We start from the raw sequence: 16048 nt of genomic DNA, 5'->3' as shown, positions 1-16048 counted from the left end.
GATTAGGCAAAAACCTTGAACTAATATGTCTGGTTATATAGCAATCCCATGTGCATAGCTTAGACGCGAAATTACTTAGTAAAATTCGGTGTCTAAGCTTTTCTAAAGTAACTAATTGAATCCTTACAATCGATTATTATCGATTAATCAAATTGAATTATTTACAAGTATTTTATGGCAAATCCAGCTTGTCTCTTGTAAACCTGATCTATTCAGCTCTCAAACTGCAACGAAAAATCTTCAGAGTGAAAGCCGCAAAATCGATACTTATCGATTAACTTGAATACTATGATATATATGTATATGTAAATGGTTTACTTATTAGCTTACTGCACTACCCTATTCGGACAACAAATGCAGGGTATAACACATATAAGAAAGCAAAAGGCAGTAGGATTTGCTAGATAGGTAAAGCGGAGAGGGAGGCGGGGACTAGGCAGCTGTTGCTGCTGTTGCAGCAAAAGCCGAAGCGGAGGCCGCAAACTTTTGCACAACAACTGGGCAACAATAATAATGTCACGTTTATCGTGTGCAGCTAATTACTAACAAAAAGATAGTTTGTAATCCTACACAGAGCCCCCAGTTAGCCAGCCAGCCAGCCAGCCAGTCAGGCAGTCGGCCTGTCAGCCAGCCAGGCTGATAGAGAGAGAGAGAGAGAGAGAGAGAGAGCCAGCCGAGCGTGGCCAAAAGTGCCCCTAGGACAACAAAACAACCAAGTTACAGCAACAGCACCAACAACAACAACAACAACAACAATGATGTTGATAATGTTGCTGTTGTTGTAGTTGTTGTTGTTGTTGCTGATGAGGACCAGTAGCTGTTTGTCCGTTTTGTTCGCTTGTTTCTCGATGTTGCTTAGTTTTGCTAGCCGAAAACTTCTGCTTGGCCCAAAACATGTGCAAAAATCTTTGGCAGCGAGTTTGCTGCGCATTAGCACACGCCTGAGTTTCTTGGCTAAACACAACAGCAACAATTGCCAACTTAGTTCATGCAAATCTGGCCACACCCACTCGGGAGGGGAGGAAATGAAGCAGTTATGCTGGACCGGCCCAAAAAGTTTTTGCATATTGCCCAACAGCTGCGCCAACAGAGTCAGCAACACACACACACACACACACAACAGAGACCCCCCCACCCCCCAACCCCTATGCTCCAGCCTGGGCCAAGTTTGTAGCAAAGTTGTGCAGCACACAAGTCGCATTAGGCGCATTACACTTGCCACAGCCTGTGGCCAACAGACACACAGCCCAGGCAAAATGTTAGTACCGCGATATCTAGAAACGAATTCATTTATTTTTGTATAAATATAAATATTTATTTATATATATATATATATATATGTTTGTATATAAAATTCAACGTTAGTACACAAAAAATGCGTAATAATAAAATATTCATGTATGTATGTGTATGTGCATGGGTGTGCGTGTGTGTGTGTGTGTGAGTGCGTTAATTAAGTTTTCAATTTTTATCTTTAATATGAATTTTGGCGATAGCTCGAAAATATCATGATTTCAGTATTTCATTTTTTAGGTTTCACTGTAAAAAAAACTCTAGGATTTCTTTTGCACACACACACACTCACACACGCACACACACACACACACTAATGTGCGTAAGTTTTATTTATAATAAAAAATTTGATATTCACATATTTATATATGAAAAGCTTTCGAATTGCATTTTGACAGCTTGCAAAAGTATTTTTTGTATTTTTTTTTTAGTATTTCACAGTTTTCGATTCTGTATTTAAATTAATTTAAATTTGTTTGTAATTTTTAATATTTTTTGTTATAAAGATTTATGTAAATTTTTTCTAGTGTATCCAAAAATTGAATTGGCAGCACTTTTCGTTTCCAATAATTATGATTGGGCAATAATTTAACAAAATATTCCGATTGTAATTGACACGGCAAAACGTAAACAAACACATCAACAACAATAATAATCATAACAATAACATACATATATCGAGTTCGATCAACATATCGATCGGCATTAGGCATTATCGATAACAGACAACACTGCGACTGCAGTTCTCCACTCGCTTGAGCATAACTGAATGTCCAATCTCTCACTCGGCTCGCTCACTATACAGCTATATATGAATACATATGCACACATATATGACTATATAGCATACACAGTATGTACATACGTAATAATATTTGAATAACATTAAACTAATATCGTTTTGCAACTGAGACTCGCATTGATGCACAAAAGTGAGAGGAACGAACGCACGAACATTTTCGCTTGACTGTAAACCAAAATATCAAGAATGGAACGGGCAGCCCAGTGAAGGCCTTGGTTGGTTTAGGATGGACTGAAGAGGGATTGGGACCGGGACCGGGACCGGGATCGGGATCGGGGCTGGATTCACTGGCGCGTCACCGTCAGATTCGAGCTGAACGAGAGCAGATCTGCCTGGTCGGGTTTGTCGCGCGTCGCATGGTAGGCCTCGCGTTCGCGATCCGGGAACTTGGTGGGCAGGTTGGGCGAGTGCAGATTCACCTTGGCCTCGAACCTCACCCCAGCCACCTCCACCTCGTAGTGCCCGGACAGCACGTACTCGTTGCTCACGGGCAGCTCTTGACCCTGCTCATCAATGTTGCGCACAAAGCCCAAGCAGACCTGCTTCTCGAACGTATACCCATATCCGGTTGTCGTCGTCATTCCCACATAGACGCCATCCCGATAGATGGGCTCACCGCCCCAGCACCACATGTCCACCTCGTGATCATGGTCGTTGAGCAACAGCTGCACATACATGCGCTTCACGCCCTCCTCCCGCTGCTTCAGCAGCGCGCTGCGTCCAATAAAGTCAATGGGTTTCTGTCGAGGCACAAGCAAAAGGGATTACATTAACAAAGATCTGTTCGTCTCTCTCTCTCTCGCTCTCGCTCTCGCTCTCTCTGCATCCACTTACATTGAACTTTACACGCCAACTGCGTCCGCACTCCAGCGGCGTGGTGAACGTATCCAGATCTTGGCCCCAGAACGCATAAAACTTCTCAATGCGCAGCGCCCGAGTCGCATAGTAACCTATGTGGACGACCCACAGAATGTTTGCAGTTCAGATCAGGCATTCGTGTTGATTGGGATTTGGGAACTCACCTGCGTGCTGTATTTGGTACTTCTGGCCCGCCTGGTGCAGTCGCGAGTAGACATGCAGCGCATACTCATTCGGTATATATAGGACATAGCCCAGCTCACCAGTGTGGGTGATGTTTAGGACGCGTATGCCGTCAGCTAGGCCCACATCGAGTTCCTGTCGAAGGGAAGCAGTGGCGGCATGTGATTAGAATATAGATGTGAATGATTGACGAAGCAGTTAACGTGTGACTGAGCTTGATGGATGGATTGAAGGACTGGCCAATTGGTATGCGATTGTGCGGCTGATTGATTGTCTACTTATTGGTTGAGTCGTAAGTACATCGAGTAGATGATGGACTGATTGATTGGTTTCAAATATGAAAGAGACATGTGATTGATTCACTGATTGATTAGCCAATTGACATGCAGCTGACATGTGATCTGACATCAGGCTATGCAGCTGAATGATTGAATGAAGGACGTACTCATAGATTAAATGAGCTGATTGACTGAATGACTGAACGATTGAGTCGACTGTAAAAATTTATCAAATGACTGATAATTTTGGGGTTGATACAGCGGACGAACTAGCTGATTGACTGGCTAATGGATAATTGGTTAACTGATTACTTAACGGAAACACTGAGTGATTGACTGACTGATTGATTGACATGGCTTAACAACTAGGTAAAATTTCATAAAAATTATCTTTGATTACAGTTGAAAGTTATTGGATGTAAATGCATTTGAAACGTGTTTTACCATAGCTGAAAGATCCATTAAGTTATGTTTTCAATCGACTTAAGAGAAACCGTTATTTCCAAATCGAAAACTAAATTTAGCAAAGGCAAAGGCAAAGGCAAAGGCAAACAAGTAATAAACTAAGTAGGCCAGAGATTTGGAATGAGCAAAGGCAACGACAATGCCACAAAGTCCATAAATTGAAACAAGAGAAATTAGTCATACTTTAACTCTTCCAACGAGAAGCCACTGGTGCAGCCTGTGAGGTCGAAAAGCCTAGACCGCTTACCTTGTACGTGAAGAATGGGAAGCTCTTGGCTGTGAGATCTGTGTCGGTGAGCTCCGAGAGCAGAATACGCGAATAGGGTCCCAATATGCAGATGGCAGTGTACATCGAAGTGACGTCCGCCACGTTGACCTTAGCGCGCAGGTGCTCGGGCATGTGCTTGCGGATCCAGCTCATGGAGCGCGTCTGCTGTATGGTCGGTGCAATCATCATATAACTGCAACAGGCAAAGCAAACGGAATCAGCTTCCACTCCGGGGTCAATTGATGAGCTCTACTCACTGCCGCTCGGAGAGACGCGCTAGCGAGCAATCGTTCTCATAGCCGCCATTGGGATTCTGCATGCCCGTGTGTATGATGGAGCCAACGGCAACGTCCACATCGTTCGAGCAGAGATACTGCAGCAGGTCGACCACCTCGTTACCCTTCGACCAGAAGTCATATTTGGTGAAGGAGCTGTAGTCGGCAATGCCGATGCGCTCTCGACAGGCGCGATACTCCGTGGCCACATGATCGAACCATGGAGGTTTGCCGAAGGTGCGCGTCTGCGAGATGCGGAATCGCGGCAGCCCAAACTCATCTGCAGGAGGATGAAGATTGAGGGATTAGTGTGTCATATGGGAATTAACATAATGGAGGACGCACCTTGCTTGTCGTTTGTATCGAAATAGTTGGGTCGCTCGTAGCCCATCGACTGGCCAAAGACGGCGCCCGCTTCCTTCAGCTGGGGATAGATGGGCGACATGCGCAGATTGCGACCCGTCTGGAACTCCTCGAAGGGATAGTTGATCTCGAAGTGTTTGCCGGGCGCCTCCTTGCAGCGATCCCTCAAGAACTTGCGATTGTTGTGCAGGCCCAGGAAGCGACTGATGTCCAGTATGTGCAGATCGATATATGTGGAGCCCTTGGTGATGAGATCGGTGAGCACACGGCCAATGCCGCCCGAGGCAGAGACGCCCATCGTCTTGTTGCCCGCCGCCACATAATAGTTCTGTATCTCCGGCGCCTCGCCCAGTATCCATTTGCAGTCCGGCGAGAAGACCTGCAGCGAATTGGTCAGCCGGTCCAGGTACGCATCCCGGAACGAGGGCACGCGATGCAGCAGCGCGTCGAGCAGCTCGTGGAAGTGATCCCAGTCGGGCGGATATTGACGCGCTTTCTGGGACAGCGGTATGACGCCGTCCTCGTACACCATCTTCGCCTCGCGCTCGTAGCCGCCAGCCAGGATGTGGCCCTCGCATTCGCGAAAGAAGATGCGTCCGTCAAAGTCGCGCACAAACGGGGTGTTCGGATCCAGCTGATCGATTGGCTTCGTGTGCAGATAATGGTGTTCCACGGCCTTGAGCGGCACCTTCACAACCGGCTTGGACAACGTGCCCACCTCTCGCGCCCAGAAGCCAGTGCAGTTGACGAAATACTCGCAGCTGATATCCCCGGAGGTGGTCTCCACACGGGCCACCTTGCCGTGCTCGCTGTGTATCTTCTTGACGGCACAGTGCTCCACGATGCGCACGCCCAGGCGACGCGCCTCCTCAATGAACGAGTGGCAGACCAAGTGCGGGTCACAGACCCCGTCCTCCGGTATCCAGAGGCCGCCCTCGATGCCGTCCAGGGAGAGCAGCGAGCAGTGCTGCTGGCACTGCTCCGGCGTGAGTATCTCACAGTTCATGCCCCAGGCCACGGCCAGAGATTTCATGCGGTGGAACGAGGTCATGCGATCGAAGTTGCGCGCCAGGTTCAGGCTTCCCACCTGCTTCCAGCCGGTGGGCAGGCCGCGTTCCGTCAGCTGCTTGATCAAATCAATCGAATACTCGGCCAGCTTCAGCTCCGTATAGCTCGGCTCGAAGCGTCCGGCCAGGCCACAAGCGCTCCACGGCAGCTCACCGCCCACGCCATCCTGTTCGATCAGCAGCGTCTCGGCGCCCCAGCCCTGAAGGCCCAGATGGTAGGCTACCGAGGCGCCCGTTATGCCACCGCCGCAGATGATGACACGCGCATGACCCGGCACTTTGGCCAACTTCTCGTTGGGATCGACTGCTTCGTGTGGCTTAAACTTGCGCTTACTCAATACCTGCTCATCGGCGGCATCTGCCGCATGGCCCGTGGCGGTGCTCAGCAGTCGCAGGCCCCGATGTTGTCTGTGCAACTGATTTGCGTTCACTCCGCTGCTGGCGGCATGTTGGCAACATGCAACGCCACGGAGTAGCTTATGCATTGCGTCTCGATTTTGTTGTCTCCTGCTGTTTGTTGCTCTTTATACGGTATTAATTGTGTTTAGTTGTTTTTGTTATTGTCCCGTGCTCAGCGTATGGTGGTTGGCGCAGTATCGGATATCGATAACTTATTGCTCAGCCGCCACACGAACAGCTGTTGCCAGGGCTGGGTGCGCAGCGCGCCACGAGTATCGATGCCTGCTGGATTTGAAATTGGAATACGTTATGAAATCAAACTGCTTTTTAGGTGTATTTTAAATCAATTGTTATGCAATTTATTTATACGCTATGTAAATATAATTTGTTCACAACTGTTATATAATTATTTTGTTTTTGTTTTTTCTGTATTTTTGTGTTTTGTTTTTGTTTTTTGTTTGCTTTTTTCTTTTTTTTTTCATTCATTAAGTTTTGATTTTAAAGCAGTTGCTTTCAACAATTGTTTATCTCGATCAATTGAATCGCTTCAAATCGAATCAATCAATAAATCATTACTATATAATTCACACGATTTTTGTTTATATGATTTGTTTTGCAATTGCAATTTGCGTTTAACTACAACTACCACATAGACGACATAGATGCACGCTGGGTTTCTTGCCTTAAGATCGAAAGGATCTTAAAATTGTTAACAAATTTACAGACTTATATATTGTTATTACAATAATTACAATAAATTGGAAAATGTTGTAACAGCAGACTGAATCATACATCAGATATAAAAAAAAAAAGAAGAAAAATGCATACAACTCCTGTCGTTTCCGTTTGATGAGAATGCGCAGAGGAGTGGGGGCACTCAAGAAAAGTAAATATACACATATATATAAGTTAACACAATCGACCAGCAAAACATAAATGTTCAGATTGATCACGCGCCGTCAGCATGAATGTAGCCGTTCCCAGCGGATATTGCACAACAGCAGCAGTGGCTCCAACGCGCAACAATGTTGTTGCCCGAAGTAATGCGATGCCTCGCGTAAATATGCAATGTCAGCATAATCAGGGTTTAGGGCTAGCTTTGGATATAAGAATTTATGTCACTGTACTTTAGTTGATTTTTGATAATAAAGAACGTCGGTCGTCGCCACGGGATTATTGAAGTCTACTCATTTTGTGCAACACCGCACACTAACATCTAACAACTACAGCAAAAAAGCTTAATTGGCGCCCAACCGAAACGAACCCAAAAAAAAAAAAAAAAAAAAAAAAACGAAATTAAAACTTCGATTAAAACAAGCATTCAGTGAGATAAATACCCCACAAGTGCAAAAAAAACAGCAAGACAACTAAAACGCATAACCAAAACGAAAAAGAAAAAAAAGAAAGCAGCATTAGACGAAGCAGTACGCAGCGAAGACACCCACCACGAAGCGGCTCATCAGCGAAGAAACACACAACATACAGTCTACTAACATAATATAAGAACATGTGAGTAGAGTGTTCATTGCAAAAAAGAAATTAAGGAGTAAAAACAAATAAAAATACAATTTCAACCTTTAAATATTAATTATTAATAACAAAAAACGCAGCACGCAAAATTCCCTGTCTTTACTTGCCCTATGAGTGATAGTGAAATACAAGATTTAATAACAAATTTTCGAAAAATTTACAACACAGAAAATTTAAAAATGGCTTTGAATTCAGATCAATTAAAAGCTATAGTAGAAGGCGCAGTCGCAAGCGCTTTAGCTGCTCAAAAAGATAGCTTTGATAGAAAATTAAACGAAATTGAACAACGTATAAATTCAGTACAGGTTAGCGCACCCGAGGTAGAAACTTTCAAGGAGGCAGAAATCAAAATAGGTGTTATTTGCAACGAAACCCTTGACATCATGAAGTCCCTCCCGGACTTTGAAGGAAAAAGCGAAACTTATGTATCTTGGAGAAAGGCTGCGCATATCGCATACAAGGTATATGAGAAATACGATGGTAGCTCAAAGCATTATCAAGCTTTGGGAATATTAAGAAACAAAATTAAGAACGCTGCTGATATGGTACTCTCTTCTTTCGACACTCCTCTAAATTTTAAGGCCATTATAAATCGGTTAGATTTCACGTACTCCGACAAACGACCGATATACTTAATTGAACAGGAGATGTCAACACTCCGCCAAGGAAATTTGACACTACTGCAGTACTACGACGAGAGGTAGAAAAGAAACTGACTTTACTTATAAATAAGACAATCATGACCTACGACACCACCGTTGCCTCTTCGCTAAATGAGAAATATAGAGCAGACGCCCTGCGAGTATTCATCTCAGGAACCAGGAAGGCCTTAAGTGATGTCCTATTCTCAGCTAGACCAATTGATCTTCCCTCTGCATTGGCATTGGCTCAAGAAGTTGAGTCAAATCATGAACGTTATATGTTCGCCACAAATTTCGCCCGCAGTATAGAAGAAAAAGCGCAGAAGATCGAACAAAGACAGCAAGTCAGAGACAAGACTCTAGCTCAAGACCCAAAACACAACCAACCAGGAAAAAGCCCACACTACAAAAGACCAGAATTCTCACCACGACAAGAACAGGTAGAACCAATGGACGTTGACTCATCTTCTCGCTTCAGACAGGCTACGCAACACCAACAAAACGCGACCTTCTCGAAACAGACTCAGTGGCCAAATCAACAACGACGCACTCAATACGAAAACTACAATAACCAGGGACAGGCAAACAAACGACCAAACAGCGGTAGCGCACGGTTCACAGGACCGAAACAGCAAAGAGTTAACCACCTAGGAACAGAAGATACAGAATACGAGCAGGACAATAGCGAATACCAAGCGATCGCAGAAACCGAGACAGAAGACGTTGACAATGAATTGGACGAATACGACCAGGTCAATTTTTTAGGAATAAATCCCTGCTCCCGTTCATAGAGAGAACGATAGCAGGGAAAACCATAAAGTTGCTAATAGATACCGGAGCCTCAAAGAATTACGTGAGACCATTAAAAGAACTAAAAATATTACGCCGGTAGAAAAACCCTTTCGATTAAAATCAATCCATGGCCACAACGTAGTTGACAAGAAATGCATAATGCACCTTTTTAATACCAAGACAACATTTTTCTTATTACCAAACCTCACGACATTCGATGGTATAATCGGACTTGACCTACTAAACCAAACCAACGTTTTATTAGACTTCAAAAATAAGAAACTAACAACAAACTATGGTTCTGAGACCATTAACTTTCTAAAATGCCCAGCCGTAAATTTCACAAGTGTCAAAGAAATAGAAGCCCCTCAGGCTATAACAACGGAATTTCAAACAATGCTCAAAGCCCGAGCAGGAGTATTTGCGGAACCAAATGAAGCGCTTCCGTATAATACAAATGTCATTGCAACTATTAGAACAGAGGACGAGAATCCCATTTATTCAAAATTATATCCATACCCAATGGGCGTATCAGAATTCGTAAACACAGAAACTCAAGATCTGTTAGAAAACGGTATAATACGTCCGTCCCAGTCACCATACAATAACCCCGTGTGGGTTGTAGATAAAAAAAGGTACCGACGAGCAGGGAAGAAAAAAGAAACGTTTAGTTATAGACTTCAGAAAACTAAACAAAAAGACAATAGATGACAAATACCCCATTCCCAATATAGCCTCCATTTTATCCAACTTAGGCACAGCAAAGTACTTTACAACACTAGATTTAAAATCCGGATTCCACCAGATTTTACTTGCCGAAAAAGATAGAGAAAAAACAGCCTTTTCTGTAGGAAGCGGAAAGTATGAGTTCTGCAGGCTCCCTTTTGGCTTGAAAAATGCACCTAGTATTTTTCAGAGAGCCATTGACGATGTGCTCAGAGAGCAAATTGGAAAATCTTGTTATGTTTACGTAGACGACGTAATCATTTTTTCTGAAAATATGGAAAGCCATGTCAAGCATATCGCCTGGGTCCTAGATAAACTATACGAGGCCAACATGAGAGTTTCACCAGAAAAGTCGCACTTTTTCAAAGAAAGTGTAGAATACCTAGGTTTCGTAGTCTCAAGTAATGGTATAAAGACATGTCCAAGTAAAGTTGAAGCGATTCGTAACTATGAAGTACCAACAACTTTGTTTAACGTCAGATCATTCCTTGGGTTGGCAAGCTACTATAGGTGTTTCATCAAGGACTTCGCGTCTATAGCAAAACCTATAAGCGACATCTTAAAAGGCCAAAATGGCAAAGTGAGCGCCGGACAATCCAAAAAAATTCCAGTAAAATTTGACGAGAGTCAACATGCGGCATTCGAGAAGCTAAAAGAGGTTCTTGCATCCGAAAATGTAATGTTGCTCTACCCTGACTACAAGAAGCCGTTTGATTTAACAACGGACGCTTCATCCTCTGGTCTTGGGGCAGTTCTGTCACAAGGTGGAAAACCAATCACCATGATATCAAGAACATTAAAGGATAGAGAGCTTATCTTTGCAACAAATGAGAGGGAACTACTTGCAATAGTTTGGGCTTTAAAAAACCTCCGAAATTATCTATATGGGGTAAAAAATTTAAATATCTTTACGGACCATCAGCCTCTGACGTTTGCAGTATCCGACCGAAACCCGAACGCAAAAATCAGGCGTTGGAAAGCTTTTATAGATGAATATAACGCAAACATCTATTACAAGCCAGGGAAGGAGAACTACGTTGCGGACGCACTGTCACGGCATAATATTCATGCCCTAGAGGACGATGTACAGTCAGACAGAGCCACAATTCACAGCGAAATATCGCTCACATACACCATAGACACAACAGACAAACCAATCAACTGTTTCCAAAACCAAATTATAATAGAAGAAAATAATATAGCCTCTGATCGTACAGTTATCCTATTTGGTAAGAAAATCCGACATACAATTCATTTCTCAAACAGAGACTCGTTAATCAAAAGAGTTTGCGATGTAGTCAAAAAAGATGTCGTAAATGCAATCCATTGCGAGTTACCAATATTAGCATTCATACAACATAAACTAATAGAAACTTTTCCAACAACAACATTTCGATATACAAAGTACATAGTAAATGACATTTTTGATAAAAACGAACAGAAAGAAATAATTGCAACAGAACACAATCGGGCTCACAGAGCAGCCCAAGAAAATGTGAAGCAGATTTTACAAGACTATTTTTTTCCGAAAATGACAAAATTAACGAACGAAGTTGTTTCAAATTGTAAAATTTGTAAAACAGCTAAGTACAATCGTCACCCACAAAAACAAATACTTGGAGAAACACCCATACCTTCCTATGTGGGCGAAATACTACACATAGACATATACTCAACCAATAAAAAATACTTCCTTACGTGCATAGATAAATTTTCAAAATTTGCAATTGTTCAACCCATCGCTTCAAGGACAATAATTGACATACAATCAGCAATTTTACAACTTGTAAATTTTTACCGGCATACCAAGACGATCTATTGCGATAACGAGCCCTCCATAAAGTCCGAAACAATAAAATCTCTGCTAAACAATCAATATAACATTCAAATCGTAAATGCCCCACCACTCCATAGTACATCAAACGGACAAGTCGAGAGATTCCATAGCACCCTCGGTGACATTGCAAGATGCCTAACAGCTCAAAGGAAAATTACTGACACTGTTGAAACGATACTTCAAGCAACTATCGAATATAACAATACAATTCACTCAGTAACGGACAAACGACCAATCGATATAATCCACTCATCCTCCCCAGAACTCGAAATAGAGATAGGAAATAAAATTCAAAAGGCACAACAACTCCTAACAAATAGAGTAAACGAAACAAGACACAATAGACAATTCCAAATAGGCGACACAGTTTTGGAAAAAACAAACAGACGCTTAGGGAACAAACTGACACCACTATACAACGAAGGCAAAATTGACGCAGACTTGGGGACAACAGTCTTAATAAAAGGGAGGGTGGTCCACAAGGACAATCTAAGATAGGCAAAACATTAAATTCCCTTTTTTATCTTTTAGGATTTGGACTATACTTCTTTTTGCTACAACGATAACAGCGAAATTGACTGACTATACTAACATGGACTACATACCGATCTTGGACGGATACGTAACCATTTGGACGGATTTCCAATACTTGAAGCACTCAACCAACCTTACCCTATACTCAGAAATAGTAAAAAATACGAAAGAATTAGCAAACCATTTCCCCCGATCACATATGAGAATGTTATTAGACGCAGACATACAACATATAGAAACATTAATAGCTACAGTAAATGTCCACCATAGACATGCTAGGAGTATCAATATGCTAGGCACCGTTCTAAAGGTCGTAGCTGGCACGCCAGACCATGATGATTTCGAGAAACTAAAATTTACACAGAATGAACTTGTAGAGTCAGAAAATAGGCAGATAACCATAAACACAAAAATGCAGGAACAAATTAATAAGCTAACTGACACCGTAAACCTCCTAGTAAAAAACACAAAAGTAAAACAAGTAGACACAGAGCATTTATATGAAACGCTGCTAACAAGAAATAGAATAATTATCTCAGAGTTAAAAACCTTAATACTATCAGTAACACTTGCAAAGGTTGGAATTGTAAACCCCTCCATTTTGGATTCCACTGATTTAAAAAACATTGTTAATGAACACTCTATAAATATCACTATTACTGACTTAATGGAAGTATCTCAAATTAAAGTTTTGTTAAGCGAAAATTTTCTACATTTCATTATAAGATATCCTAAGCCTAGCATAGTATGTAAAAAATTAACCGTATACCCTGTCCAACACAACGGCATCATAATAAATTTCGCCGAAGACTACAATTTAGCTGACTGTGGAAATCATGTAATATCAATAGGAAATTGTAGTACAGCCCTCACAATAACGTTCTGCAAGAAGTCACCCTACACAACATGCGCTCAACAGCTACACTCAGGTGACACCGCACATTGTTCAACTCGGCCCAGCCACCTCGAACCTCTAACCATAGTCGACGATGGAGTAATCATCATCAACGACGGAGCAGCTACAGTCAACGAGCAGATGGTAAAAGGGACGTTCCTCCTTACCTTTGACGACAAGATAAAGGTAAACAACACCGTATACCAAAACCAAAAAAACTACGTGAGGAAATCCCCGGGACCAGCGGTATCTGCGCTCTTAAATATAACAGACCACCAAGAGATACCAAGCCTGCCATACCTGCAGAAGATAAGCATAAAAAATCTGCGGGATATTGCTCAACTAGAGGAAGGGCTAGTAAGAAGGCCAATAGTATCTGGGCTAACCGTGGCCATCCTTTTACTCTCCTGCTACGCTTCGATGAAACTCTATCAAAGACATCAGAGGAACAAACGTCAACGTGATCTTCAAACATTAATTAACAGTTTCAAGAAAGCCGAGGACGTCATTCATCTAAGTGGGGGAGGAGTTAACACAATCGACCAGCAAAACATAAATGTTCAGATTGATCACGCGCCGTCAGCATGAATGTAGCCGTTCCCAGCGGATATTGCACAACAGCAGCAGTGGCTCCAACGCGCAACAATGTTGTTGCCCGAAGTAATGCGATGCCTCGCGTAAATATGCAATGTCAGCATAATCAGGGTTTAGGGCTAGCTTTGGATATAAGAATTTATGTCACTGTACTTTAGTTGATTTTTGATAATAAAGAACGTCGGTCGTCGCCACGGGATTATTGAAGTCTACTCATTTTGTGCAACACCGCACACTAACATCTAACAACTACAGCAAAAAAGCTTAATTTATATATATATAAACATAAGAAAACATTGATTAAAACACTTCTTAATTTAGTATAAAAACGGCGCACTCTAAAATTCGTCTTGCTTCTCGCTTACTTTAAGTCGGATTAATCGTAATTTCATTTTTGTTATATATTTTTTATTTTTATTTTTTGTCTCGATTAAATCTGTTAAGTAAGAAAAAGTGCGCTAAAACGTTTTTAAACACTTTTGCAGTTTATATATATATATACTTTTTTTAATTTTTCTTTTTATGTTCTCTTCTTCCGTTTAATTGCAGTTGCTCATTAATAATTATAATAATAATCATGTTTTTATTAGTTGCTATAAGTATTGTATTATTTACGTAAATATCTGCCTAACTGCGCATTTTAATCAATTTCTTTATTTGGTATTTTAGTGGTATTTTAAATTTTTGTTAGTTATTTTCTATATAGAATTTCGTATATATTTGTGTGTGTGTGTGTGTTAAAAACTATTTTGGCCTTAAAGGGTAGACGACACTACACTACGCTACATACTGAAACATTTTTCATTCATTTATCTTTTACGCTTATGCCACCCTAACGAAACAAAAAAAAAAAAAAAAAAAAAACACCAACTACAAGGCAGACTCACACACACATTCACACACCTTTGTATGCGTCTGCCGCTGCAGTTGGCTACTTATACAGTTAACGGTAAACGTACGTTATTTATATACAAGTGTAAACAGCCAATAACAGTGGCTGCCCATATACATTTATATATATCTATATATATATATTTATTTATATATCTATATATAATTGTGTGTCGAAATGCTAAATGAACTAATTTTCGGTGTTTTGTTAACTTGTTTTTTTTTGTTTTGTTTTTTTTTTTTTTCTTTTTAATACATATGTATTTTTTGTAATTTTTATTTTTTTTTTCTTACTTTGTTTTGAGCGAAGTTCTTTTTTGTGTGCAACAATATTTTTGTTTTGTTGTGTACTGAGAGAAAGTGGGCGAGGCGGAAGTGGAAAGCGGCTGGAAAGATGTTTGATGGATAGAGAGGGGTTTATATTCAAAGTATCTCCATGGAATGTTCTTATACTCATTCAAGAAAGCAAATCGAGTATATTGGCTTCCTGCAATTTTCGTTTTGCTGTCCATCTGTCTAACTGTAACATTCTCGAAATATTCTAAAGTTTCAAGATCTTTCGCGATTCGCCCACTAGGGGCGTGTCAAAGCGGAAAATACATGTATCTCAGAAATCATGTTAGTTGAATGTATTTCCTAATTAACAGTCAAAAGTCAATAAGATATGGTGTATATATCGACGCCCATTGGGGGCGTGGCAAATCGGGTACACAGTTTTGGAGCTAGAAAGTCCACACTGAATGAGTAAATTACTGCAAAAAGTATATATATGCCATTTGCGGGCGTGGCAAATCGAAAAATGGGCCATGAATGAGTATTCTGCAGTCGGTAACGCCCGACGACAGCAACGTTCTCGCTTGTTTTCTTTTTCGCAATGGTGCAAGGAAGAGCAAAAGAGTGAGAAAGACAGCGAAAGGGAGAGAGAGAGAGAGAGAGGGGGAGCGAAAGCTGTAGAGAATAGGATCTTACAAGTATATACAAGGTGTGTGTGTTAGTGTGTGTTTGTGTGTGTGTGTGTGTGTGATACGACTTATCTATTAATACAGTGAACACTTTAATTAATGTTGAATGCAAAATATTTGCCTTGTAAATGTTTGTTCTGACTTTTGTTTTGTTGCAATATTTGATTTGACTTTATTTGATTTTTGTAATTTATTTGCATCTGCACAGCAGAGAGTTAAAATTTTCTTGTTAACATTTGCTGTAAATTTTTATAGTATAAGTATTTATGTATATATATATATATATATGTTTTTAAAATTGTAATTTAAGTGTTGTTCTTCACATTTCATATCAATTTTAAACTAAGAAATTTTCGCATTTTTTTTTATATATTTTTCGTTATTCTTTTAATTTC

General features: G+C 41.2%; 1 protein-coding gene across 1 annotated transcript; it reads right to left on the bottom strand.

Moving 5' to 3' along the window:
- Nucleotides 1–1616: 1616 nt before the first annotated feature.
- LOC6585237 (pyruvate dehydrogenase phosphatase regulatory subunit, mitochondrial) lies at nt 1617–6456 on the bottom strand. Its single transcript, XM_002010834.4, has 6 exons — nt 4768–6456; nt 4405–4702; nt 4127–4340; nt 3118–3271; nt 2930–3045; nt 1617–2835 (listed from the first exon to the last, which is right to left on the bottom strand). Exons 1-6 carry the CDS (start codon nt 6335–6337, stop codon nt 2380–2382), a joined length of 2808 nt encoding a protein of 935 aa, XP_002010870.1. The 5' UTR covers nt 6338–6456; the 3' UTR covers nt 1617–2379.
- Nucleotides 6457–16048: the final 9592 nt, after the last annotated feature.

This window comes from Drosophila mojavensis, unplaced genomic scaffold (assembly GCF_018153725.1).
Source record: "Drosophila mojavensis isolate 15081-1352.22 unplaced genomic scaffold, ASM1815372v1 contig_136, whole genome shotgun sequence".
NCBI classification, from domain to species: Eukaryota; Metazoa; Arthropoda; class Insecta; order Diptera; family Drosophilidae; genus Drosophila; species Drosophila mojavensis.
The sequence above is the reverse complement of the archived record's forward strand: the minus strand, read 5'-3'. Positions and strand labels throughout refer to the sequence as shown.